Source organism: Phacochoerus africanus, chromosome 12 (genome assembly GCF_016906955.1).
Source record: "Phacochoerus africanus isolate WHEZ1 chromosome 12, ROS_Pafr_v1, whole genome shotgun sequence".
NCBI lineage: Eukaryota > Metazoa > Chordata > Mammalia > Artiodactyla > Suidae > Phacochoerus > Phacochoerus africanus.
The window spans coordinates 44,761,727-44,788,447 of record NC_062555.1 but is presented as its reverse complement, the minus strand read 5'-3'; the positions used below and the strand labels follow the sequence as shown (position 1 = coordinate 44,788,447).

The window sequence follows — 26,721 nt, the reverse complement described above, 5'->3', positions numbered from 1 at the left end:
ATGTCTAGATCCATCCATATTGCTGCAAATGGCATTATTTCATTCTTTTTTTTTTTTTTTTTTTTTTTTTTTTTAGGGCTGCACTGGCGGCATATGGAAATTCCCAGGCTAGGGGTGGAATCAGTGCTACAGCTGCTGGCCTACACCACAGTCACAGCAATTTGAGATCCAAACCATGTCTGTCACGTACACCACAGCTCACGGCAACACTGGATCCTTAACCCAATGAGCAAGGCCAGGGATTAAACCCACATCCTCGTGCATCCTAGTTGGGTTTGTTAACCACTGAGCCGTGAAGGTAGCTCCATTATTTCATTCTTTTTAATGGCTGAGTAATACTTCATTATATATATTTACCACATTTTCTTTATCCGGTCCTCTGTTGATAGATATTTAGGTTGCTTCCATGTCTGGGACATAGATTTTGATATATTTTCATGCCAATCAAGAAAGCTGAGGATTTTTCTAGGTATCTTCCTCCTACTGATTTCTGTCTTGTTTCCATTGTACAATGTTTTGCATGATTTTTGTTTTTTTTTAAATGTGTACGTGTTTGCTTTATGGCTTATAATGTGGTGTGTTTTGGTGAATTTTTCCTTGTGCATTTGAGAAGAATGTGTGTTCTGCTTTTGTCATGTGGCGTGTGCTATAAATATGAGTTCTGTTCAGTGGGTTGACAGTTTTCCTCATGTCTTTTACATCCTTTTTAATTGTTTTCTGCTCATTTTGTTGATTACTGAAAGGGAATTTTTGAAGTTTCCTCATTGTGGATTTATCTATTTTTCCTGTCCTATTTTGCTTTATGTCTTTTGAAGTTTTGTCTCATTTATCATGTCTGCCTTTAAACAATATTACATAGTTTCACAAGTAACTTAAGAACCCCATGGCAGGAGTTCCCATTTTGGCTCAGCAGTTAGTGAACCCAACTCACATCCATGAGGATAGGGGCTCGATCCCTGGTCTTGCTCAGGGGGTTAAGGATCAAGGCATTGCCGTGAGCAGTGATGTAGGTCACAGACACGGCTCAGATCCCACGTTGCCGTGGCTCTGGCATAGGCTGGTGGCTACAGTTCTATTCGACCCCTAGCCTGGGACCCTCCATATGCCGCGGGTGCGACTCTAAAAGACAAAAAGACAAAAAAAAAAAAAGACCTATGACAGCATGCTTTGAATCCCTGTCCCTGTCCTTTGCACTATGGTCATGATTTTACTTTGACATGCTCCTGACCCCTCATCATAAAGGCTGCTCTGTATTTATTTTTATCATTTCTACATTCTTTTGTGTAGATCCTTGTTCTGTCTTGTATGAGACTCCTTGTGATTGAAGAGCTTCATGGACATGTTTTTAGCCTGGGTCTTCTGGCAGTAAATTCTCTCAGCTTTTCTTCATTTGCAAGCATCTTTATTTTACCTTCATTTCTGAAAGAGTGGTTTGGTTGGTTTTTTGTCTCTGTATAGGATCTTGGTTTGACAGGTTATGGGTTTTTCCCTATCGTCACTTTAAAGATATCACTCCCTTGTCTTCTGAATGGCACTGTCTCTGATGAGAAGTCGCTTTTCATTGTTATGTCTCTTCCTCTGTCTGTAATGTGTCTTTTATCTCTGGCTACCTACAAAGTGTTCTCTTTATCCTTGGTCTCAGCAACTTGACTAAGATATGTCCCAGTCTTTAGGGGGTCTGAGTGTCATTTAGTCTAGGGTGTGAGGGGTGGGTCACCCCACTCTGCTACTGTGTCTGCATGCACCTCTCATCACTGTCAGCCTGAGTCCAGTAGAAGCCTTGGTCCTGATGTTGCCTGGATTCAATTTGTGTTGCTAAGCAACACAAGTTAGAGCATCATGAAGCTTCCTTGTCGAGTTTATTGCCACGGTTAATGTTCACATAGCATGAGATAATTCAGAAGTGATATCATTGTAAAAATGTGCTCTTTTTTTTTTTAAATTAAAGGAAGTTAGATTCAATGAAGAACAGCAAAAGGAAAAGGATCAGCTGAATGAGGTACCCAAGGAGGAGGAAGCAGCTGCCTTACATAAAGCCAGCAATGCTTCCCACAGGAGTAATTTGGAGAAGAACCAAATTAATTTGGGGAAGAATCAGATGACCAAGAGATTAGAGCCAAGTTTAAACTGGAAGACCACTGTTGATGCGAAAGAGTATGTAGACATTTATGTGATGGGTTTTCTGATATCTCCTTGCTAACCGTCCATTTGCCCACCTTTTCACATAACTTTATTTCATTGGAGAAAAGTCCAGAGGAGATAACTTAGACCTCTCTCTGAAATCCAGTTCAATTCCTCCCCCTCTTCACCTTCTAAGCAGGATTTGACCTTAAACAGGGTTTGTATGCAGAGAACCATGAAGGGAGGGCACAGGTCACTTTCATGGTGTTGGTGAGTCCTGACAAATAACACATGAAAAAGATAATAAGACACATGGAGGAATCACATGGGAAATATGAGCAATGGGGTAAGGACCTGCTTAAGTACCATGTTAGAAGATTTAAGATTTTAACGATGTAATTAAATTTATGTAGCATTAATTAGGGAAAACTTCATAGAGGTAGTATCTTGTCTATGAACAGAACTTTCAGTAAATACTATAAAAAAAAAGGGAAAAACCCTCAAACCTTTGACAGACCTGAGTACACTGGACACTGGTTTGCTAAATTTCTGAAATACAGCAACTAGTTCCATTGAGGACCCTCTACAAAGAGATGCCAAAGCAAAGATTAAGGGCCAGTGTTACCAAGACCAAAGCAGTCAGAAGGGCCTAGAGCACTTTTTAAAGTTTAACAAATACACTTACATGTTACAGACTATTCTTTTTTAATTAATTTATAACAGTATAGTTGATTTACACTGTTGTGCCAATTTCTGCTATACAGCAAAGTAACCCAGTGACACATTCTTTTTCTTAAATTTTCTTCCATCATGGTCTATCCCAAGAGACTGGATATAATTCCCTGTGCTGTACAGCTGGACCTCATTGCTTATCTATTCTGTTTGTTCTATGCTGTCTCCTTATTGGGTTAATAACTGGCTCCTGGCTGGTCACACAGGGACCCTCACCTGCAGGGATTCTCAGGACCACAGGTGACTATATCTTGGAAACAAACTCAGAGACCTGACAGAAGGAAGGGGCTCTGTGGAGGGAGGAGCCCAGCTTGTTCCTGGTCTCATTGGTTTGGGGGTATTTGACCTCCATGGCTCTATTTGAGTGAGTCTGAAAATGACAGCTGTGTGGGCTACTCTGTTAACTGGGAGGTGAGTTATGAAATACTGATTTTCCATGGGCTTATTTTTTTTTATTAAGAATTTACTAAACCAGGAGTTGTCATTGTGGCTTAGTGGGTTACAAACCCGACTAGTATCCTTGAGAATGTGGGTTCAATCCCTGGCCTTGCTGAGTTAAGTATCCGGCATTGTCATGAGCTACAGTGTAGGTCGCAGACATGGCTTGGATCCCACATTGTTGTGGCTGTGGCATAGGCCAGCAGCTCCAGCTCCAATTTTACCCCTAGCCTGGGAATTTCCATATGCCACAAATGCAGCCCTAAACAAAAACTAAAATTTACTAAACCAATAGTCCATGCAAACCCAGTATGTGTCCACGATTTTGGTAAAGCTTGAGAATACCTGGAAAATTAGGCACAGGTCCTGCTGCAGTGTTGGGTGGGCAAGGTAAGAAAACAGGCAACTGTGATCCAGGCAGAAGATACAGACTGCAGAGCCTTTCCAAGGATGGCAGGCTGCAAAGAAATGCTTCTAGTAGGAAGAAATGCTGGACCAAGTGTTTCTCTAGCATACACAGTGCATGGCTGTACTTGAAAGATAGAAGGGACATCTCAGGTGTCAGATGAGATGGGAGCTCATAGCCACTCCCTTTGTCAGGGAAACATGTCACTTGGGTGCATGAAAATGATGCAATATTGGGATATATTTCTCTCTTCTTTCTTTCCTCTTTCTTTCTTTCTTCTTTCTTTTCTTTCTTTCTTTCTTTCTTTCTTTCTTTCTTTCTTTCTTTCTTTCTTCTTTTCTTTCTTTCTTTCTTTCTTCTTTCTTTCTTTCTTTCTTTCTTTCTTTCTTTCTTTTCTTTCGTCTTCTTTCTTTCCTTCCTTCCTTCCTTCCTTCCTTCCTTCCTTCCTTCCTTCCTTTTTCTTTTTTGGTCTTTTTAGGGCCATACCCATGGCATATGAAGCTCCCAGGGTAAGGGGCAAATTGGAACTGTAGCTGGCGGCCTACACCACAGCCACCAGAACTGAGCCTCATCTGTAACCTACTCCACAGCTCTCAGCAATGCTGGATCCTTAACCCACTGAGCGAGGCTGGGGCTTGAACCCGCATCCTCATGCATACTAGTTAGGTTCGTTACCACTGAGCCACCACGGGAATGCCTACATTTCTATTTTTAATTCCCTGTTAATCTGCACAATGTAATTAATAAAGTTCATATTTCTTCAGGAAAAGACGCTTACAAAGAGACAACCTAGAAGAAAAGCGTGGAGGAAGACTTGAGAAGCCCAGACCATCTATTTTGCCTGGAAGAGCACAGTTAATTCGGTGTGTTTCTGTTGACATGACCACCTCTTCAAAGCTGCCCCACACAACAGTGTCATTAATGCTGGTTCATGGTACTCTGTCATATTAGGGCCCCAAGATAGTATAGTGACCATTAGTAGGAATGCTGTAGAAATGGTCAGAGTGGATTTCTTTCAATATATTTACAAGATCTCCTTTTAACGTGGGAATTTCTTTAAATACAATGATCTACTGGTATTAGTTACCTCTACATAAAGGAATATATTTAATGTGAAAAGCAGGTCAGTACGTGTTAGCACAACAGGATCTTAGCTGGTCTCTTGCCGGTGAATAATCATGTCACAGCAAAACTATCCTCTTTCTGAGCCTTACTTTGCTATCATTGATGGCTCTGCCAATCCTAAGGTGATATATGTTATTTCTCATTCAAACAGCCATGAAGAGAAGGCCACCTAATAAAAGTCTCACCCAGTTTTCAGCTTGGCGACAAAAGTGATGTACCTGGGGGGGGAGGTTCAGCCATATGTTTACCTGAGGCGGTGGTGGTGATGGGAAGAAATTTCACATTATCAAATTTGCACACTTGGAAAAAACCCAACTTTGAGACTCTCTACAACACGTATGCCATTTTGGAGGGGTTCGATGTAACCAACAATTCCATTTTTTTGACAGTTTTTAAAAACTTCATCATGACTTGATATACATAAATTGTAAAATGATTACAGTAAGATCAGTTAACTTCTGTCTCCTCATACACATACATTTTTTTTTCCTGTTGATAAGAACTCTTACTCTCTAAGTAACTTTCAAATGTACCATATGGCAGTGTTCACTATAGCCATGTACATTACATCCTAGTACTTACTTATCTTATAATTGGAAGTGTGTACCTTTTGACCACCTTCCCCCAATTTCCCCTCCCCCCATCTCTGGTAACCACAGATCTGATTTTATGAATTCAGTATTTTTTTTTTTTTTAGATTTCACATATAAGTGAACTACAGTATTTGTCTCACTCTGTCTGACTGATTTCACTTAGCATAATGCCCTCAAAGTTGGTCCATCTTGTTGCAAATGGCAGGATTTCCTTTGTTTGTGGCTGAGTAATATTCCATCATGTGTGTATATATACATCACATCTTCTTTATCCATTCATCCATTGATGGTCATTTAGGTTGTTTCCATGTCTTGGCTATTGTAAACGGTGCCGCAAGGAGCATGGAAATACAAATATCTCTTTAAGGTACTAATTTCATTTCCTTCAGATATATATATCCAGAAGTGGAGTTGCTGGATTGTATGGTTAGTTCTTTTTTTAACTTTTTGAGGAAACTCCATACTGTTTTTCATAGTGACTGTACCAATTGTCATATTTTTATTTTCATTCCATTCTGTGTTTTATCTATTCATTTGTTGATGGGCACTTAGATTGTTTCCATGTCTTGGCTGTTGTAAATAGCGCTGCTGTGAACATTGGAATTTACATCCTTTCTTAGGAAGACCAGATCTCCTAGATTTTCCTCTGTAACCAACTCAGGTTTCCCGACATCTTTTGGACAAGAGAATACATAGGGCAGAAACTCAGCTCCTGTGGCTTATCGAATAGGAACAGCCACCTCAGTTCAGGAGTCCTCCCCACCCCCACTGTGGCCGGAGAGCACAGACACATTGTTCTGCACTTTTGTTTATTCATTTTATTTTTTAGGGTCACACCTGCAATATATAGAGGTTCCCAGGACAGGGGATCAAAGCAGGGCTGAAGCTGCCAACCTGCACCACGGCTACAGCAACACTAGATCTAAGCCTCATCTGAAACCTACACTGCAGCTCACAGCAATGCCAGATCCTTAACTTGATGAACAAGGCCAGGGATCAAATCTGCATTCTCATGGATACTGGTTGGGTTCTTAACCCACTGAGCCACAACAGGAACTCCCATTCTGCACTTTTGAAACTACAAGAAATGGAGCTCTCTGCTCCAGAGAAATTAAGAAAACAGTAGGACCTTAAACTTTAATGGAACTTGATAACTATCCATCTTCCTATTATGCTTCAATGGGGAAGGCTAGAAAAGAGTTTTCTGGAAGAGAGTGCATGGGGGGATGAAGAGAGGAGACAAGGGAGAGAAAGATAGGCAATGAGGATGAATTAGAGATGTTTATGAGGGCTTGAGAGAACAAGCCTGTGTCGTGACCGTGATGCTAGGCTAGAAGGCTCTAGATCAGTGAGAGTGAAGTGAACCCCCTTTGGTGAGGGAGTGAATGCCTTTCTTCTGGGGGGCATTGGCAGCACTGCCCAGCTGAACTTTCTGCAGTACAGAAATGGTTTGTTTCCTAGCTGTCTTGTGTGGTAGCCACAGGCCATGTGTGTGACTGAGCACCTGCAAGTGTGGCCTGTGCGATTGGAAACTGAATGTAATCGTATTCCATTTTATGTAAATAAAGAAAACAGATGTAAATATAAATACTGCCTTATCGTATAGCCCAGTCTTAGGTCATTTACCTAATACTCTGTCATTTCTTACTGTGTAATTAATTAATTAATTAATTAATTTTCTTTTTAGGGCCATACCTGAGACATATGGAGGTTTCCAGGCTAGAGGTTGAATCAGAGCTATAGCTACCAGCCTACACCACAGCCAGAGCAACACCAGAGCCAAGCTGTATCTGTGACCTACACCACAGCTGGAGGTCACGCTGGATCCTTTAATCCACTGAGTGAGGCCAGGGATTGAACCCATGTCCTCATGAATACTAGTTGGGGTCTTAACCCGCTGAGCCACAATGGGTGCTCCATACTATTTTATTATTACTATTCCAACCATGGCCATAATACTGAACTGCCTGCGCTGTAGAGACATGCATTTATGCATCTCCTGTGGCTCTTAACAAAGATCCTCTAGAATTCAGGATGGGTTGGTATCTTATCCATTGCCTATGTTGCTGAAATAGTAACGATAAAACCATGTCCAGGTGTGACTTTCACATACTTACTATGCCTTGTTGTTACCGATTTCAGCAGGAGTATTGAGAAGGCTGAGGAAGTTATTAGTGAGAGCTCCTCAGAGAGTGAGGAGGATGAAGAACTGCCTGATCATCGTCAGGAAGCAAATGCAGATTTACCGTCAGAATACTGGCAAATTCAGAAGCTGGTGAAATATTTGAAGGTGAGAGACAGATCTTTTGTACTCTGTTTGCAATGTTTATTGAAAATTGTTTCTGGAAATTTGTATTGTGCTTCCCAGTTTGCTCTGTTCCTTTCAAGTAAGGGTAGTAAGTATCCCTGTTGTTATTTAAGTGTGCACAGGGGAAGGTTGCATTATCCTGAGGAGAGTGAGGCTTGTCCTCAGAGCACAGCCAGGCTGCCAGGTACCAGCCCTCTCTCCTGGCATGGGAGCGGCCATAGCAGCCATCATATATTGGGACTTGCCATCATTTTACAGTTTGAGTATGGTGTGGTGGAAAGAGCAAGGAATTTTGAAGTCAGACTAAGTTCTAGGTTCTGTCATTTACTAGCAATGTGACTGTTGAAAAGTTATGGTTTTGAGCCTTAATTTTCTCAACCCATGGAGTGAAATTTGTGATACCCATTATAGGACTATTAAAGGACTAAGAAAACACACTTTAAACACATGGGGTGCTGTCTGATACATTGTCGGTGTTTAACATATGTATTGGTCCATTTCCAGTCCTCTCTTAAAATGCATGTGTGAAAACATTTTATGTAATAAATGGCTCATGTAACACTGTATTTAAGTCCTTGAATGTAGGGTAGGACAAGGAAAATGATTTTTACCCAAACCCATGTTGATATTCACTTCTGGATAATAGGTAATATTAATTTCTGATACGGATAACACAGCTAGGCCATGTCTAAAGTTATAGCCCAGAGTACTTGTGAAAACAACATTTTGACTTACCTCATCCTGGCCTCCTGGCCTCAGTATTTGTCAGGGGCTTTGAATATTTATAGATATTTATGTCAGAGTTCCCGTCGTGGCTCAGTGGTTAACGAATCTAACTAGGAACCATGAGGTTGTGGGTTCGATCCCTGGCCTTGCTCAGTGGGTTAAGGACCCGGTGTTGCCATGAGCTGTGGTGTAGGTTGCAGACGTGGCTGGGATCCCGCGTTGCTGTGGCTCTGGCGTAGGCTCGTGGCTACAGCTCCAATTCGACCCCTAGCCTGGGAACCTCCATATGCCGCAGGAGCGGCCCAAGAAAATGGCAACAAGAAAAAAAAAAAAAAGATATTTATGTGACTCCCAAATTGCCAAAGGGTACTCTTCCTTGTGCCTTTGAGGTCATTCCAAGCTGACAGGTAAAACAGCTGATGTGCACACTTTAGTGAATTCAGCAAAGGCCCTCTCCGTGGACACAATCTGCACAGCAGCTGAAAAGTTTTTCCTAAAAGAAAAATATGCTGCCTTCCTCTGACGGACACCAGTCTCAGCTGCAACAACCAGCACTTCTTAGGAAAAAAAAATAAAATTTATATTTTCCTGAATCATGAATCCCAAGGAAAATTAGTCAGGGGACTGGGAAAGTGGGAAAGTAGAATTAAAATTTAAGAATGAAAATTTAATAATCGGGAGTTCCTGTTGCGGCTCAGTGGGTTATGAACCCTACGCAGTGCCTGCAAGGATGCAGTTTGATCCCTGGCCTCGCTCAGGGGGTTAAGGGTCTGGCATTGGTGCAAGCCACAGTGTAGATCCCAGATGTGGTTCAGATCCAGTGTGTGGCCGTGGCTGTGGCGTAGGCGTGCAGCTCCAATTCGTCCCCTGGACTGGAAACTTCCATTATGCCACAGGTACGGCCCGAAAAAAATTTTTTTAAAAATAAACCATCATCCTGAAGACATTACTGGTTCAAAGGAATCTACTGACATCATGAAAAGCAAGTACAGTTAATTATCTTGGTAACGATTCCACACTGTCTTGTGTGTATCAACTCAGCACATTGTACACTCTGATATATAATTGTATTTGTCAGTTATCCCTCAGGAAAGTTTTAGAAAAGAAAATGCTGGCAGCAGCGTCAAAGGTGAAGCTAGGCGTTTCCAGACACAGGACAGGACCAAATCAAAGTGCTCACAGCCTCGTCAGTCAGCCTTGCACTTGTAGCTGTTGCCACGCTCTAAATGTGTGCCTGCTGCTAAAGGCTGGCCATTCTTGAAAAAATAAATAATAAGTTTATATCCTTCATGTTCTTTATACAAATCCTATTAGTGTTGTCCCAAGAAATAACAAATTCATGAAACAAAGAAAATCGTTAACCTTGAAATGTCCACCTCTGATTCTCTGTAGCCTTCTGAGCTCGCTAGGAGATCCGAATGGGCATTTGTTTGTACCCTGGCATGTTTTCAGTGTTTGAACATTCACTATTTTATGTATGTTATGTATTACAATTTGTTCTCTCCAAGGAATTTCACAGAAGAAATGCAAAGGGCGGGAGAAGTGAATGTGGCTTGTGGAGCACTCCATCATGAAACCAGAAACTGATCTAAAATATGAATTAGAAAAAATAACATAGATCAAAATGGCCCAACCAGAATCAGGAGATAATATCAGCAGATAAAATATTTTATCATTAAAAAAAGAAATGAAGAGTTCCCATTGTGGCTCAGTGGAAATGAATCTGATGAGGATCCATGAGGATGAAGGTTTGATTCCTGGGCCCTGCTCAGTGGGTTAAGATCTGGCATTGCCATGAGCCATGGTATAGGTTGCAGATGCTGCTTGGATCTGGTGTTGCTGTGACTGTGGTGTAGGCTGGCAGCTACAGCTCCGATTCTACCCCTAGCCTGGGAACCTCCATATGTCATGGGTGCGGCTCTAAAAAGACTAAAAATAAATTTTTAAAAAAATGAGTGTATATTAAGCAAACCCTAACGACCACCTTGGATGTGGTTTTGGGAGCCTCTTAACAATCTGACCAGTGTTAATGCAAAAATGACAGAAAAAAAAATTTTTTATGGTCTGGCGTTATTTGTCATGAAACAAAAATCAAGACCATTGAATAGGACAATTAATGCTTTGTGTATTTTTTGGTTGTATTTTAAGAAGATCTTATAAATGATAAATATCTTAAAATCATCTATTTAAAAAAAATTTTTTTTAAAGCATTGATTTTGTGTTAATATTCCCTCTTCTAGTGTTTTCTGTTCTCAAATATCAGGTAGAGATCATTTTTACATGTTATTATAATATGTAGAGTTTTTACAGAAAACCTCTGAAATTTTTGCATCTCTCTTCTAAAAATGATTCATTGTTTATTATGGAAACAATTCACTACTATGGACATCATTATTTAGGGATGTGTAAATAAAATTTAGGGGAAGATATTAAATAACTTCTGATTTCAGGAATTCCAAAGAATTCCTGGGGATTCCAATTTTTTCTTCTAGAATCTGGAAGATTGCTATCTGTTGGTGGTTTGGACACACTCGTATGGAGCATAGGCTGGAGCTCGGGCCCTATGGTCTGGCCCCCCCCTCAGTGGGCATCCCTGTGTGCAAACCATCCAGTTAGCATTGTCCCCAGCCCAGCACAATGGCAGCAACATCCAAACTCAGGAGATCTACCTTTCCTGAGCCACTGGGCCACTCAGGGTCTCTGCTCATAAAGAGCATGTCACCTGGGGGATAAAACTGGCAGCAAGAACTTGGCCACCCAGCACTTAAGCCAGACAGGCACTGGGCCTCGGACATGGCCTTTGGAATATTTGGAAGTGCCCTGGTGTTTTATGCGGACGGTTTTGGTCCGCATTAATTTAATTTATTTTTTTTAGGGCTGCACCCATGGCATATGGAGGTTCCCAGGCTAGGAGTCTAATCGGAGCTACAGCTGCCAGCCTACACCACACCTCACAGCAACACTGGATCCTTAACCCACTGAGCGAGGCCAGGGATCCAACCTGCAGCCTCATGGTTCCTAGTTGGATTTGCTTCTGCTGCGCTATGACAGGAACGCCTGTTAATTTTATTTCATTAGTAAAAGGAAAGAAAGAGTCAGAGGAGCAGATGCATCAGCCAGGCCAGGAGGCAGAATGATGAGCAGTCAGAGGCCTGGCCTTTGATGCCAGAAAGACTAGCAGAGTCGGGTCTCTGTCACCTCCTAGCTCAGGGGGCCCTGGGGATGCAAAGCTCTGGAAATCTTGGTTTCCTCATTGTTCAGGACAGCCAAATAAAAGATCCCACATTTTAGGATTGTCATGAATACTAAATGAAATCTAACTCACACAGGTGCTTTAGCACAAAGGGCTTAGCCCCTGTTGGTAATGCTGACAATTTCTGTTGCACACCCTTAACTACAGACAACGTAAGGCTGGGAAGTTTAATGACCTGCACAGGTGGGCTTCAGCTTTTGCTTTAAGATTGTAGCAACCAAAGGAAGAAATACAGTGAGTTAATTTCCATCATAAGGTTAAAAACAACCCACTTGGGAGTTCCCGTCGTGGCACAGTGGTTAACGAATCCGACTAGGAACCATGAGGTTGCGGGTTCGGTCCCTGCCCTTGCTCAGTGGGTTAACGATCCGGCGTTGCCGTGAGCTGTGGTGTAGGTTGCAGACGCGGCTCGGATCCCGAGTTGCTGTGGCTCTGGCGTAGGCCGGTGGCTACAGCTCCGATTCGACCCCTAGCCTGGGAACCTCCATATGCCGCGGGAGTGGCCCAAGAAATAGCAACAACAACAACAACAAAAAAAAAAGACAAAAGACAAAAAAAAAAAACAACCCACTTGCCAGTGAGTTGTCGTAACTGATCCTGGTGCTAAGAGCCAAAAGAATTTTCTCCCCAAGGACTTAATGGGGCAGACCGTGGGTTAGATAGGGAACAGCATCCTTTGTACGTGGCTAAGAGTGTCTCATAATCGTCTCATTATTGAATCACCGCTTTGCGTTTTTCAGCTGTTTAGGATAAATCCGTAGAATAGCAGGCTCCAAATGGACATATTATTTCTCTCCCAGAACAGCTAAGGAAGACATGTATTGATGAAGTGCTACTTAAACTTGCATAAGTTACCCCTACGTAAATCATGTGCAAATGTGATACATTTGGCCAGACAGTAAATTGCTTGGAATTATTATCGTTCCCACAGGTAAATATTCTTAACAGAGCCAATAAAAGAAAAAGTCTATCTACAAATGATTGCAAGGTTTTCGACACAGGTACATGTTTTTATATGGAGACACAAAAGGATATTAAAAGCCTATAAGGGGCAACATTGAATGTCTCTAGGTAATCTCAAAAGAAATACACCTGACGTTGTAATTTACGCAATTATGCCCTAAATGTGGATTTCAGCTAGCAGAGAAATGTTACCGCTGACCTGACTCTCCACTTACCATTTTACAAGAACAGCAATATCTGTGATGGTTGAAAAAATTTTTGATGAGCTCATTAATACCCAAACAAGTCAATGAACAATATGGCTTCGTATTTATCCAGAGCCGTGAGCTCAGATCTTGGCACATCATAAAGGGATTTAGTCTTTTAATTATTTGGCTTTCACATACATCCATTTAAACTTGCGAGTTTTACATCTGTATGTATTCTTTTAATCTGGAGTTTGAGAACACAATTTCATTTTTAAACTATTGGATTCATTGCCTTTTACTCCCCAACCTTCCAACTTCTTCCCCCCCACCCCCGCCGAAGAGCTGATGACTCTACCTAATTCTAGATGGAGTCGTCAACTTTATTCTGCTTTCTGAGTGGGAAGCACTTACTTTCTGCCATCTGCTGCTCCTCACGGCGCAGCTTGTCTGTCCTATCTGCTGTTCCTGGAGTGGTGAGACCGTATTAAACTCATCTCTGTGTCTTTCCTGCTGGTGAGTGTATGTTTGCCTCTCCGCCCTCTGTGCAGTTGGGGCAGAGCAAGGCTCCCGAGGGGCCAGGCTGTCTGTCCTTCACTCTCAGCTCCTTCAGAACAGCTTTTCCTCCTTCTGAGTCCTGTTCCCTTGCCCTGGATGTCTGTCCCGTCTCCTTCTACTTCCTCCTAGCCTTTCCCTGCTCCCATTTTCCTTAGAGATATACTGTTTCCTTGTTGCATTTTCCATCTTTATGAGGATATTATTTTCTCCCACCCACAGTGGCGTCAAAATTTTGCAACAAAAATGTGTCGCTGTGGCTCGGTCCCAGCAATTGAGGGAGATGGTTAAGGTACACGTCCCACTCTAATATTGTGAGTCTCTCTGAAAATATGGTAAGTTTCCCTCATTTCGGAATCAGAAATGTATCAAATCCTTCTGTGAAATCGAGAGTTGGAGGATTCGATGTTGTTCTTTGGAAACATGGATTTCTTCATCGCAAGTGTTTGGGTCTTATATGCTGATAATAGGTACTCGAGTTAATATGAGATCACATGGCGAAAAGGTCATCATTATAAGTAGATCTGCATTTTGAACACCGTAGTGTCCGTGGCCTTACACTGAAGAATGAATTTCTGGATCCATAGCTGAAAGCCGGTTGGAATCCATTTCTATGTGGAGTGAAGCTGTGTTGGGGATGGAGTTTCCCGTAGAGTCAGTAAAATCCAAGAGAAAATTGAGGAGACTACAGAAAGGTTGGCCAGCTTTTACGTGGTTGCAAGGGACCTCGGAGGCTGGGTCTAGAATCAGGCCTTATCTCCCTGGAGGTATTGCCGATGTCACTTGAGGATAAGGTGTCTGTATAGTCAGCTCCAGGCTTGGCTGGGATGGTTTTAGCAAGCAAGTTTGAGATGCCTGCCCCCATTATCAAGGGCTTCATTTAGCTGGGCTGATTCCTGAGTTCTTGCTGCAATCATGGAGTTAATCCCCGGGGGCCGCTTCCCCAGTGTCCCTCCTCCCTGCCGGATGTCTATTTCTGCACCTGGGATTTTGATCAGAGTCCAGGATGATGAAAGCCTTGACTTAGAAAGCTGAGTTCAGCAGCAGGTGGTCCTCAGGATGAATCCCAGGGGGAAGACAGGAAGCCAGTGATGCGTTGCACTGACAGGTATGTTGGAGTAGGGTAGTGTCCTCAGATGCAACAAAGAAATGACCAAGGAAGAAGGCCAGCCGGTGTGTGAGGTGGGTTGGGCTGGGGGCAGACTGAGTTTGCAGAGAGTGAAATAGCCAAATAGAAACGCCCATACAATAGCTGGAAATAAAGGATTGACACTCCAGTTAATTCATTAGAGATGGAGCCACTGTTCCTGGGCAGCAGAGGAATGAAGGAGACTAAGAGTGTGGAACAGGTGGGCTTGTTTGTGTTCTTTCATTTGTGATCGGATGGGACCTCTTAAAAGTTCATCAGAAAGCAGCTGCCTCTCACTCAAGTTAGCACAAGTTAAGGCAATATTTCTGGATCAAAAGTTTTATTACAAACAGGCAGGCTTTTCTTAAATATTAGTTTCCCATCTTATAAGCAGATTGCGTCACTGGTCTTTTTTTTTTTTTTAATCTTTTTTTGGGGGGAGCTGTGACCATGACATGCATGGGACCAGGGATTGAACCCAAGCCATAGCAGTAACAGGGAGCCACAGCCATGAATGCTGAATCCTTAACTGCTAGGCCACTGGGGAGCTCCTGTTTTTTTCTTTTTTTAAATATTGAAGTAACATTTTATTTGGTAATTTTATGTAACCAGTTAGTGGATTAAAAGATTAATTAAAGAAAATAATTAGGAAAATTTGATGCAAAAAGAAAAACTTTTTTTATTATTTATTTATTTATTTTTGTCTTTTTATGGCCGAGTCTGCAGCATATGGAAGTTCCCAGGCTAGTGGTAGAACGAAACGGACCTGCAGCTGCTGGCCTACACCACAGCCACAGCAATACCGGTTCTGAGCCGAGTCTGCAACCTATACCACAGTTCATGGCATCACCGGATCCTCTAACCCACTGAACAAGGTCAGGGATCGAAACTGCCCCCTCATGGATACTATTCGGGTGCATTACTGCTGAGCTACAATAAGAACTCTGAAAAATGTTGGTTTTTAAAGTAACTTTCCCTCCAGGTGAAAGCTCTTACACACTGACACTGAGACAAGCTAGATACGAAGATTTGGAGAAAGATGGGCTTTTTCACATAAATTCAGAAATGTTGTATAAGTCTTGAGTATGATGTTGGGACATCTTTGTTCCCAAGTTCTAGGAGGAAGTTGATGTTATCTGAACACAGGCAGAGAGTGGCTGGGGTGGACCACTGAGTGGCAGCTTCTGATCATGGTGGGGCATCACCACATATCACTGCCCCCTCCCGGCCCCCCGCCATATGTCATAGTGCCTAACTTACTTACTCTATGTGTCAATTTCACCTTCCACATGAACTAGGGATCTTGTTAGTTTTCTTTTGCGATGGATCCACAAACTCAAAACTCTCAGGCCATGAAAAATGAAGGTGCTTGGTGGTCCCCCCAGCTCAGTGGTGATCAGGACTCTGCTTCAGAGCAACATCTAGAAGACATCCACATCAGAAATCCCAGGAGGCTTTTGAAGAGACTTTCCAGGCTCCCTCCCTGGAATGTTTTGGATTTCCTCCCTAGAGGGGGATTCTTGGCAAAGAAATTTTCAGAGCTGAAAGCCATTATTAAAGACTACTTTTGTGGGGTTCAGTTCCTTAATGATCTTCCACGAACTGGTTAAAACACACATGCACACACAACCTTAATTGGTTAAAGAGTTCTTCTAAGTGGCAATTGGGAGTTACATGGCTTTTCATCAGAGGAATTTGATGTGCTTTGCAATCAATTACAGTTAATTAAATTCCTTTCCCATTACTTGGGTTTTGGGTATGGAGTGGCAGGTAGTGTGATCCCTGTTTCGTTGGTGGAAAAGCTGAGAAATACTTTGCTCCGGGCCACACAGAAGGTGGCTGTGGGCCGGGAAGGCATCCAGGGGTCTATGGTTGTTGCTCGTTGCCTGGTTATTCTGTCCCTCTGTCCAGAAATCCAGGACCCAGGGGGCCTGCAGCCCTTGCTGTTGAACATTTTTATTTTCTCTCCTGTTTGGTTTTCTTCACTTTGGGTGAGAGACTAATTACACACGAAGCATTTCTTTACAGAAGAATTCAGTGTTTATTTTTGGAAAGCATTATCAGAGCCTGCTAGGTTTTTACTTAAAGGCTTGGAGAAGAATGTGGTGATGTAGCATTATTATTGTTAAAATAATCTTTCAAATATGAAAGATGGTCACTGATGGCAATTTTGGTGGTTTTTTTTAATGGCTGCACCTGTGCATATGGACGTTCCTGGGCTAGGGGTTGAATCAGAGCTGCAGCCTCTGCAACACTGGATCCTTAACCCACTGAGCGAGGCCAGCGATCGAACCCATGCCCTCATGGATGCTAGTTGGGTTCATTACCACTCAGCCACAACAGGAACTCTTGATGGTAGTTTTAACTGCATGCATTTGGAATGGGATCTGGGGATTGATAGGCTTTAATCTATTAAAGGGTATTAAAATTGCTCACCTAGGATTGAGATTCACTGTCATAAATTCTTACCAATCTGTGATCTTTATTTTATTTTATTTTATAGAGGAAAACTATCTTGTATGAATGTGCACACTCCTGATTGCTAGTGAGGTTGATAAACTTTTTCAAATGTCAAGTAGCCATAGCATTGTGAACCTTGCCTCTTTTCCAGTGTGGTTGTCTTTTGATTCTTGATGCAAATTAATCCTTTGTGATATTATTTGCAAATAGTTTCTCTCAGTTTGTCATGTGTCAAAGTCAGATGACTGGCTCATCCACTCTTCCCTCCAAAATCCAAGATGCTACTTTTATCAAATACTGTAATTTCACCTGTAAGAGTTTGTTCCAGAATCTTTCTCTGTTACATTGATTTATTTGGATGGTCCCAGGCCATTGCCATGCTATTTTAATTACTATAGCTCTGGCGTATTTTCATATTTGATGGGCCAGAGAGTTTTCTTAAAATACTTTAAAGTACCTTTTGGATAGTTTCTATTCCAGATCATCTTGATAATGAGTTGAGAATCAAGTTTAAAAAAACATCCTCAGGGAGTTCCCGTCGTGGCGCAGTGGTTAACGAATCCGACTAGGAACCATGAGGTTGCAGGTTCGGTCCCTGCCCTTGCTCAGTGGGTTAACGATCCGGCGTTGCCGTGAGCTGTGGTGTAGGTCGCAGACGCGGCTCGGATCCCGCGTTGCTGTGGCTCTGGCGTAGGCTGGTGGCTGCAGCTCCGATTAGACCCCTAGCCTGGGAACCTCCATATGCCGCGGGAGTGGCCCAAGAAATAGCAACAACAACAACAACAACAACAAAAAGACAAAAAAAAAATCCTCAGAAATGCTGTTGGGATTTTGGTGGGCTTACATGAATTTGTAAATTATTTTTGGATAAATTTCAATTTTAATTAACATTGAATTATCCAGGAACATGGTATGACCATTCATTCATTTAATCTTTTATGTACTTAGTAACATTCAGTAGCTTTCCCCCATATTTCCCACAAAGCATTTCTTGTGAGATTCACTCATAGACATTTTTTTTTTTTTGCTGTTATTATCTTGCCACTGCTAGCATGAGAACTTTATTCAAATTACATATTTTGGTTTAGTATTCTTAGTGTGTGGAGAATTACTCAATTTTGAATTTTTCCCTTGTTTCCAGCCACTGTACTGAGCTATTTTCATTATCATAATTATTCAGTTCATTCCTCTGAATCTTTTAGAAAGACCGTTGTATTTCCTACAAATTTTTCCTCATTGCAATAACATTCCAGTAAATCATCAATTTCTGTAAATGTTCCATGGTGATTTGAAAAGACTGTGTAGGCAATCCTTGCATTGTTCCTTACCCAATCCTGTTTTAAAAAAAATTTCATAGCCAGCCTGCCGTCTAACAATCTCATTTCTTTTTTCTTCTGGAACAATGCTTCCTCCTTTTCCTTGGAGTTCTTTGGCATCTCATCTCTTGAGCCTTAGGTTTATGAGTACTGAATCCTCAGCACAAAATCGGTTTGCAAATATACAGAAGGCAAAGCAATATATTTTACTGTCTTGACTTACGTGGTTCTCGGCCGCTCACTTAGGGCACTGTCTCTACCGTTTCTGCTCCCAGGAGATTCAATGCCTCCGAGCCAAACTCTGCTCGGCGCCAGCCCCTCTGTCATCATTAATAAACAGTCGTTGGCAGGATTCACAGCTCTCACTCCGTGAGTGGCATGTTTGGAGGGAAAAAAAAATGCCAAGAATGTTGAAAGCCAGCTGGATGGCTGTGCCTCGGCTGTGTCACCTCGCTCGATCTCACCCATCGCCTCTTGACTGTGGACAGTGGGGACCGGCAGAGAGAGGCCTCTGTTCCTCATTGCCTCTGCCTGCCTCCTAGTCTCACTGCCACCCATGGGCTCCGACAGGAAGCCTGGAAGGATGGCCCTGGGGGCATGACTCCAGCAGCATCTTTTCCTGAACCAAGTTACTCAAGACCTTGCCCGCGCTTGAGGGATCCCCTCAAGAGCTGCTCACCCAGATTACCCTCTTCCCTGCAAACCTGTGGTCATCTGAGTGGTCTCCACCTGTCCAGGCGTGCCCCCTCCAGCCAGCAGCCTCTGCAGCCAGGGTGACCTGTACAGATGTGTTAGCCCTCCCCCATTCCCAAACCAGCCACTCATGAATATTATCCATCAGTCTTGAAATAAAGCTGAAAGCGCTCAGCCTGGCCCCTGGGTCCCACAGGCATGGTTGTCCACTTCGCTTCTCTGCTCATCTTGGACCCCTGTGCTCCCCTCTGGTCCTTGGCCACCTGTCCCCCTTTAGGTCTCATGCTTGCCATCACCGTGCTTCACTCCACTGAGGGTTTCGCAGGTTTAGCGCATCACTTCCCTTCTCCTCCGCCGGTGCTCTGTCCAGACCTCGGCCCAGGCATCCTACCCTCAGGGAAGCCTTCCCTGATAACCCCATCCCCTGGCTTAAAGCCCCAGCTGTGGGTACCCTGGTCCCAGGCCCCCTCCCTCAGGGCACTGCTCAAACTTAAAGCTTCCTTTGGATGGGCTTTAAAAGATTCCAGTCTTTCTTCTCCACTAAACTGTGAGCTCCATAAAGGCAAAGACCACATCTGTTTTTGTTTACCGAGATGTCTCCAGTGCTTGGCATTGGGCTCTGCAAAGAGTTAAGTAAATAGTAAGCAAATCTGTTGAATGAACGAATACAAAGCGATTTTGGGCAGCTTACTCCCTGTTTTCAATACATTCTTCATCTTAACTTAGTGTTTATTTTTTCCTTATCAACAGTGGGGAGAGGGTGGGTGAGTATTATTCAATACAACAGGTAGAATAACTACTACTACTTTTTTTTTTTTCTTTTTAGGGCCATCCCCGTGGCATATGGAAATTCCCAGTCTAGGGGGTAATCGGAGCTGGAACTGAGGCCTATGCCACAGCCACAGCCATGCTGGATCTCAGCTGCCTCTGTAACCTACACTGCAGCTCGTGGCAACACTGGATCCTTTACCCCACTGAGCAAGGCCAGGGAATTGAACCTGTATCCTAATGGTTACTAGTCGGATTCTTAACCTACTGAACCACAACAGGAACTCCAATACTTCTATATCTCAAAGACTTTAATTTAAATCCAAGAAAAACATTATTTCCCAAAAAAATGTCCTCTATTCGTCTTTTAAGAAATTTTGAGAAAAATGAGAGAAAGAAACATTCATTTAATCTCGGCACATTTGAAGAATGACTGCAGCCGTGAAGAAGGGCCTCCTGGTTGTGGAAAGGAACCTGAGCAATGAAGTACCCGAAGGCCAGTAGAGCCTGAGATGCTGCTGAAGAAGTGGGGGTGGCTAGTAGAAGAATTGCATTAAATTCAAGACGTGGAGAAGTGTATTGGATGCATTCTTTAAGACCCTTCAAAAGCTAGCGAAATAATATTTTACTGTGTTTTTCCCAGCTTTTAAAACCTCACAAATGCAAATGCGTGATCAAATGCGAAAATAAGTATTGGCAAGTAATTACATCCTCAGGGGAGATTTAATTGAAGAGGGAGCAGATTTGCATATTTGCACTGCTTCTTGGTAAGATGTTTATGGCATCTGGTCAAAGTAGAATGAACATTTGAAAATCCTTTGACATAGCTGGTATTTAAAGGATAGCAATTGGCTAACATTCGCAGCTCTGTACGTTGACTATTTTGGCTCCCATCCGCTGGTATTCATTCTGAAAGATTTATAATCCTTTAGGGAGTGTGGTCACTGACAAGAGTAGAAGTAAATCCTGAAATGTGGAAAAACTAACTTTCCCTAATATAAAACTGTTCTTTAAAAAAAAAAAAAAAATCCCTCAAGCCTATGACTATGTTTCCAGATTTTCAGAAAAATTTGATGATTTACAGAAAAAAATTTCTTTATAAGGATTGAACTTCTTAATGATAAATGTAAAATTTCCATCATTTGGTTTCAAAGTAGGCCTAGAGATAATTCAAGGCAAGTATCAAATCTTCCCCTTTCGGGCATCTGCTGCCATTTCATGCCTTCTAAAAATGTATGTCATTGGTCTTAGTGTAAATAATAAAATAAAGCTCCAACGATGGAAATAGTCTACAAGAGAAAAATGAGCAGAACTTGAAATAGGAAGGAAAGACTGGGCTGAGGGTCGAAGTGGAAAATTGCTCCCAAAGAAACCATCATGCAAGGAGTGAGCTCAGGAAGGTTCTGCCTCACGTACCGCTGAGAATGTCAGACAGAACAGAACATTCGTCTGCAGGGAGTTGGGCCTGGATGGGGGTGGGGGGGCTGGGGGGGGGGTCTCCTGGCCTGAGTGAGGCTGGTCTCACCCTGGACGTCTTCTCCAATTCCGGGTCCGGCTCGAGTCCGAGGCCACTACCTGAAGGACTCTCCACCAGGCTCCTGGATTCACGTAGGCTCTGGCTCTGTTCCTTGAGGTGCCCTGGGGGAACTGCTGCCTCCTTTCCACCGTGTAAATGCAGAAGAAGAGCCTTGTTTAATGAGTTGTTTCTCTTGTTTGCTTTGCTTTCTTTCCCCATATTTTCTTTTTTTGAAAAATTGTTTTCTTAATTATGGTTAGCATTTCTGTTCTTCTCTGTGGATCACAAAATATCTGCCTTTTTCTCAGAGAGGAGCCAGAAGTGGGGACATGCGGGGATCCTCTGCCTCCCAAGAAGGGAATTTATGACACGGACAGTAATGATGATTTATCGCTTTATGTTTTAGACCCAACTGTGAGAAAATTGGTGGTATAGATGCCAAAAGCTATAAGAATGAAATATTATTATTATGAATATATACATATATATATTTTATGGCTGCACCTGCAGCATATGGACATTCCTGAGCCAGGGGTGGAGTAGGAGCCGCAGCTGCCAGCTTACACCGCAGTCACGGCAACACCAGATCTGAGGCGCGTCTGACCTGAGCCGCAGCTTGTGGCAACACCAGATCCTTAACCCGCTGAGCGAGGCCAGGGGTCAAACCCACATCCTCATGGAGCCTTTTGTTGGGTTCTTAACTCGCTGAGCCACAATGAGAACTCCCAAAACTTATTATTTTAAATGTAAGTAATAAAATTAGGGCTCTTGTCATTCTGAACTTAACCTTGAATGTGGAGGATAGCCCAGTTAGCCAGAGGGAGAATTGGAATGAAAAACAGAAATATCATTCATAACATGTTGAGAGACGTGGATGGAACATTCTGGAAAGGAGTAAGTAGAAAACCTAAAGTCTAAACATTTCCTTCTTCACTTTTTTATGGCCACACCTGAGCATATGGAAGTTCCCAGGCCAAGTATTGAATCCGAACCATAGCTTTGACCTGCAACAGATGCAGTAATGCCAGATCCTTAACTCACTGTGCCATAGCAGGAACTCCTTCACTTTTTGATGCTTTTCTTTTCCTAATCCCACTTTAGTTTCTTATTTTAAAAAGAACATGTTGTGTTGAATTTACAAGAGGATTTGTGTGGCATGAAGGAGGGGCTGGACAGCTTGAATGTAATTTCCCTTTTTTTTTGTTTGTTTGTTTCTTTTTAGGGCCACACCTGAGGCATATGGAAGTTCCCAGGCTAGGGGTCAGATTGAAACTACAGCTGCCAGCCTATACCACAGCCACAGCAATGCAGGATCCGTGACCATTACACCACATCTCATGGCAAGACTGGGTACTTGACCCACTGAGTGAGGCCAGGGATTAAACCCATATCCTCATGGATTTTAGTCAGGTTCATTATTGCTGAGCCACAGTGGGAACTCCCTAATTTCCATTTCTTATGCTAGGTCTATCTGTCTACATACACTCACATGTATATTATATGGAATATAAAGTAATGATTAAGAAATGATAATATAATTTGAAGCTATCTCCCCTTAAAATAGAGAGAGAGAGGTTTATTTGGGGCCATTGCTGCCATGTTTTGAGATGGAAATCCAAAGCTGTCTTTTATGAACATCTTTTTCAAAAATAGTTTATTCTTGCCTCCATTAGAAACATTGCTTTTCGAGTTCCCATCATGGCTCAGTGGTTAACGAAACTGACTAGCATGCATGAGGACCTGGGTTCCATCCCTGGCCTCACTCAGTAGGTTAAGGATTCAGTGTTGCTGTAAGCTGTGGTGTAGGTTGCAGACACAGCTTGGATCCCATGTGGCTGTGGCTGTGGCATAGGTCAGCAGCTACAGCGCTGATTCAACCCCTAGCCTGGGAACCTCCATATGCCTTGGGTGTGGCCCTAAAAAGACAAAAAGACAAAAAAAAAAGATTGCTTTTGTGTCTTATGAACTATTTTTCAAAGCATCAATGACTTTGGACATTGCTTAAGAATTTCTGAAACAAATTCTGATTTAATTTCCTGGCAGGCCTGATTCACTGATCAATCATTAAAACTTTTACTTATTGATTTACTTCTTTATGGCTACACCCAAGGCATATGGAAGTTCCTAGGCCAGGGATTGAATCTGAGCCACAGCTGTGATGATGCTGGATCCTTTAACCTACTGCTCTGGGCCAGGGATCGAACCCTCGCCTCCTCAGCAACCTGAGCTGCTGCAGTCAGATTCTTAACTCACTGTGCCACAGCAGGAACTTCAATCATTAAACATTTTTTAAATTTCTCAGATTTTTTTTTTTTTTTTGGTCTTTTTGGGCTACACCCAAAGCACATGGAAGTTCCCAGTCTAGGGGTCAAATTGGAGCTGCCGCCCTCTGCCTATACTACAGCCACAGCAATCCAGGATCCGAACCACATCTGCAGCCTACACTACAGCTCACAGCAACACCAAATCCTTAATCCACCCAGCGGAGCTAGGGATTGAACCCACATCCTCATGGATACTAGTTGGGTTCGTTACCACTGAGCCATGACAGGACCTCCCTCTCAGATTTTTAAAAAGGGTAGTTTTCCACCAGTCTTTACATGTATTGGTTAGCAAAGCAGACACGGAGCTGTCTATCATTGCGCCAGCATTTCACTAAACAGTGAAACTGTCTCCTTTCTCCTTCATCCACGCATTGGGTCCATCTCCAGGTGTTGATGGAACTGCCTCCTCTTTCTCACCCTGCAGCCCCTCCTCACTTATGCTCAGTCCTGGTGTGTATTGTTGCACGCCCTCCCACGTGGTTTTGCTGTCTCCAGGCTACCAGACTGTTCTTTAAGAATAATATTCAGACGCGGTTTACTCTGCACAGTCCACAGTTCAAGAACTGCAGGGGCTGCCGATTGCCTCCACAATAAACTCATGCTCCCCAGACCATCTCTCAAGCCTGGTGCCCTGCTCTGTTCCTGTCCTCAGGCCGCCTGGGGTTGTGGCTCTTTAAAGCAGACAGACTGCCTTTACATGGAGACCCTTAATTGGAACAATGCTTTATGACGCCCCATACAGCTTTCTTGTGCCTCGGCCTGGCGTGATTCATTTAACAAATTATAACCCACACAGAGAACTTAAAAAATGGAACATGCCATGTAGGGGGCCTCGTACTTCCCAGTTCACAGATGCATCACTGCTCAGAAAACATTTATGGGAGTGTGATCATATCTAACCTTTCTGTGGTCTCATGTCCTTGTAGGGAGGAAATCAGACGGCCACAGTGATTGCACTGTGTTCAATGAAGGACTTCAACTTGGCACAAGAGACCTGCCAGTTGGCGATCAGGGATGTTGGAGGCCTTGAAGTTTTAATAAATTTACTTGAGACGGATGAAGTCAAATGTCAGGTGAGTGGCTCCATCACAAGGATGAGGAGCCTTGCTCGTCCCCGTCACCTGCTTCTTCTTAGTGTTGCCTGTCTGCCCTTCTTGCTGCTTGTTTCCCGTCCTTGTCATTACTGATAACTTGCTGCTTCTACTAGCAGGTGCTCTTATCAACTGTCTGCTTTTCTTCCTTCTCTTTTGGTTCCTTTCCTTTAGCATGTGCTTCTTCTTTTTAATTTTAATTTTAATTAATTAATTTGCTTTATACGGTCACACCCACAGCATATAGAAGTTCCCAGGCTAGGGGTTAAATCGGAGCTGCAGCTGCCAGCCTTCACCACAGCCACAGCAGTGCCAGATCTGAGCCACATCTGCAACCTACACCACAGCTCAAGGCAACACCGGATCCTTAACCCACTGAGCAAGGCCAGGGATCAAACCTGTATCCTCACAGATACTAGTCTGGTTCATAACCTGCTGAACCACAACGGGAACTCCAGCACATGCATCTTATTCTTAAATGATGAATATTTGTCTACCTAATTGAAGGAAAATGCAGAGGATATGTATAACACCTGTCCAGAAACTATTCCCTTAAAAATCTTAATTGGGGAAGGGTTTTAGGTGGACTTGGAATTTTTAAAAAGTATAGCCGTGGTTATGCATCAAGCAGCCATTCATCTTGGACTTTTTCTTCCCGTTTAGATTGGTTCATTAAAAATCCTGAAGGAAATCAGTCATAATCCTCAAATCAGACGTAATATTGTTGACCTTGGGGGCTTACCAATTATGGTTAATATACTTGATTCTCCGCATAAGAGTCTGAAATGTTTGGCAGCTGAGACGATAGCAAATGTTGCCAAGTTCAGAAGAGCCCGGCAGGCCGTGCGACGCCACGGGGGGATCACCAAACTGGTGAGTAAGTTCCTCTGACGGTGCCCCAGCTGCCACCGGCATGCCAGCTCCCTGCTGTCCTTCTGGGCTCCTCTTGGACACTAAATAACCCCCGGGCGTGTTCTGGGAACCTTCTTTTTGTATAACATGTCCTTGAAAATTAGTTTTGTATATTTACATTGGCAAGTGGCCAACAAACATGTTTGACCTCATTTTTCAAAGAAATATAGAATTTTAAAAATTAGCCGGGGGGCGGGGTAGAGGGGGCACCCACGTGTGCAGGCAGCATTGGGAAGAGGGTGGTGCGATCCTGACTGGTAGAATGCTGTCTGGTAGCCCATGTACGCTGATGTAGTGGCCTCCCTGGGACGAAATGTCCACATAGAGACAGAACTGCAGGCATTTACTCATCTCATTGTCACTTCCAAGAGTGACAGCTGACAACAGCAGGTTTTATAGTGTGAGATGAGTAAAATAATGTCCATAAGAAGCATCCATTGTCAACTCTAGGTGTTGTGTCTTGGAAGTTTATAGAGTAACAAGGAATAAATGTATGTTCAATATCAAAATCATAACAGGATGAAAAACTGATACCTATAATCCCCGCCCCCCCCCCCTTTTTTTTTTCTTTTTTGGCCACCCCATGGCCTATGGAGCTCCTGGGCGGGGGATCAGATCTGAGCCACAGTCACGACCTAAGCTGCAGCTGCAGCAATGCTGGATCCTTAATGCTGGGTGGTGGATTGAACCTGCATCCTAGCCCTCCCAAGATCCTGTCAATCCTGTTGTGCCACAGCGGGAACTCATATAATCCAAATTTGTAAAGACCATACCCAGCAAGTATAGAAAAATCACTTGAAATACACAAAACTGTTCACAAGGGGTTTCTCTGAAGTGATTACCAAATTTCCTTCCTATTTTTCTACATTTGCCAGTTTGTTGTCTATTTACTTTTATAATCAGAAAAGTGATTACCATGGAGAAAGAGACGTTAGCATTTGCTCAATACCCCTGACATGACAGGAAGGATCTTTTTTTTTTTTTTTTTCCTTTTTTCTCCTTAAGGCTGCACCTGAAACATAAGGAAGTTCCTGGGCTAGGGGTAGAATTGGAGCTGCAGTAGCCAGCCTACACCACAGCCACAGAAAAACTGGATCCAAGCTATGT

At 42.9% G+C, this 26,721-nt stretch overlaps 1 protein-coding gene across 3 annotated transcripts in view; it reads left to right on the top strand.

Annotated features, from left to right (window-relative positions):
* Positions 1-26,721, top strand: part of ODAD2 (outer dynein arm docking complex subunit 2) — a 189,273-nt gene that overhangs the window by 37,915 nt on the left and 124,637 nt on the right. For all 3 annotated transcript variants that reach the window (XM_047755183.1, XM_047755184.1, XM_047755182.1), the window contains 5 exons: positions 1,949-2,154; positions 4,462-4,560; positions 7,558-7,705; positions 24,538-24,684; positions 25,366-25,575. In XM_047755183.1, coding sequence (XP_047611139.1) covers positions 1,949-2,154; positions 4,462-4,560; positions 7,558-7,705; positions 24,538-24,684; positions 25,366-25,575 — 810 coding nt within the window. The remainder of the gene's footprint in view (positions 1-1,948; positions 2,155-4,461; positions 4,561-7,557; positions 7,706-24,537; positions 24,685-25,365; positions 25,576-26,721) is intronic.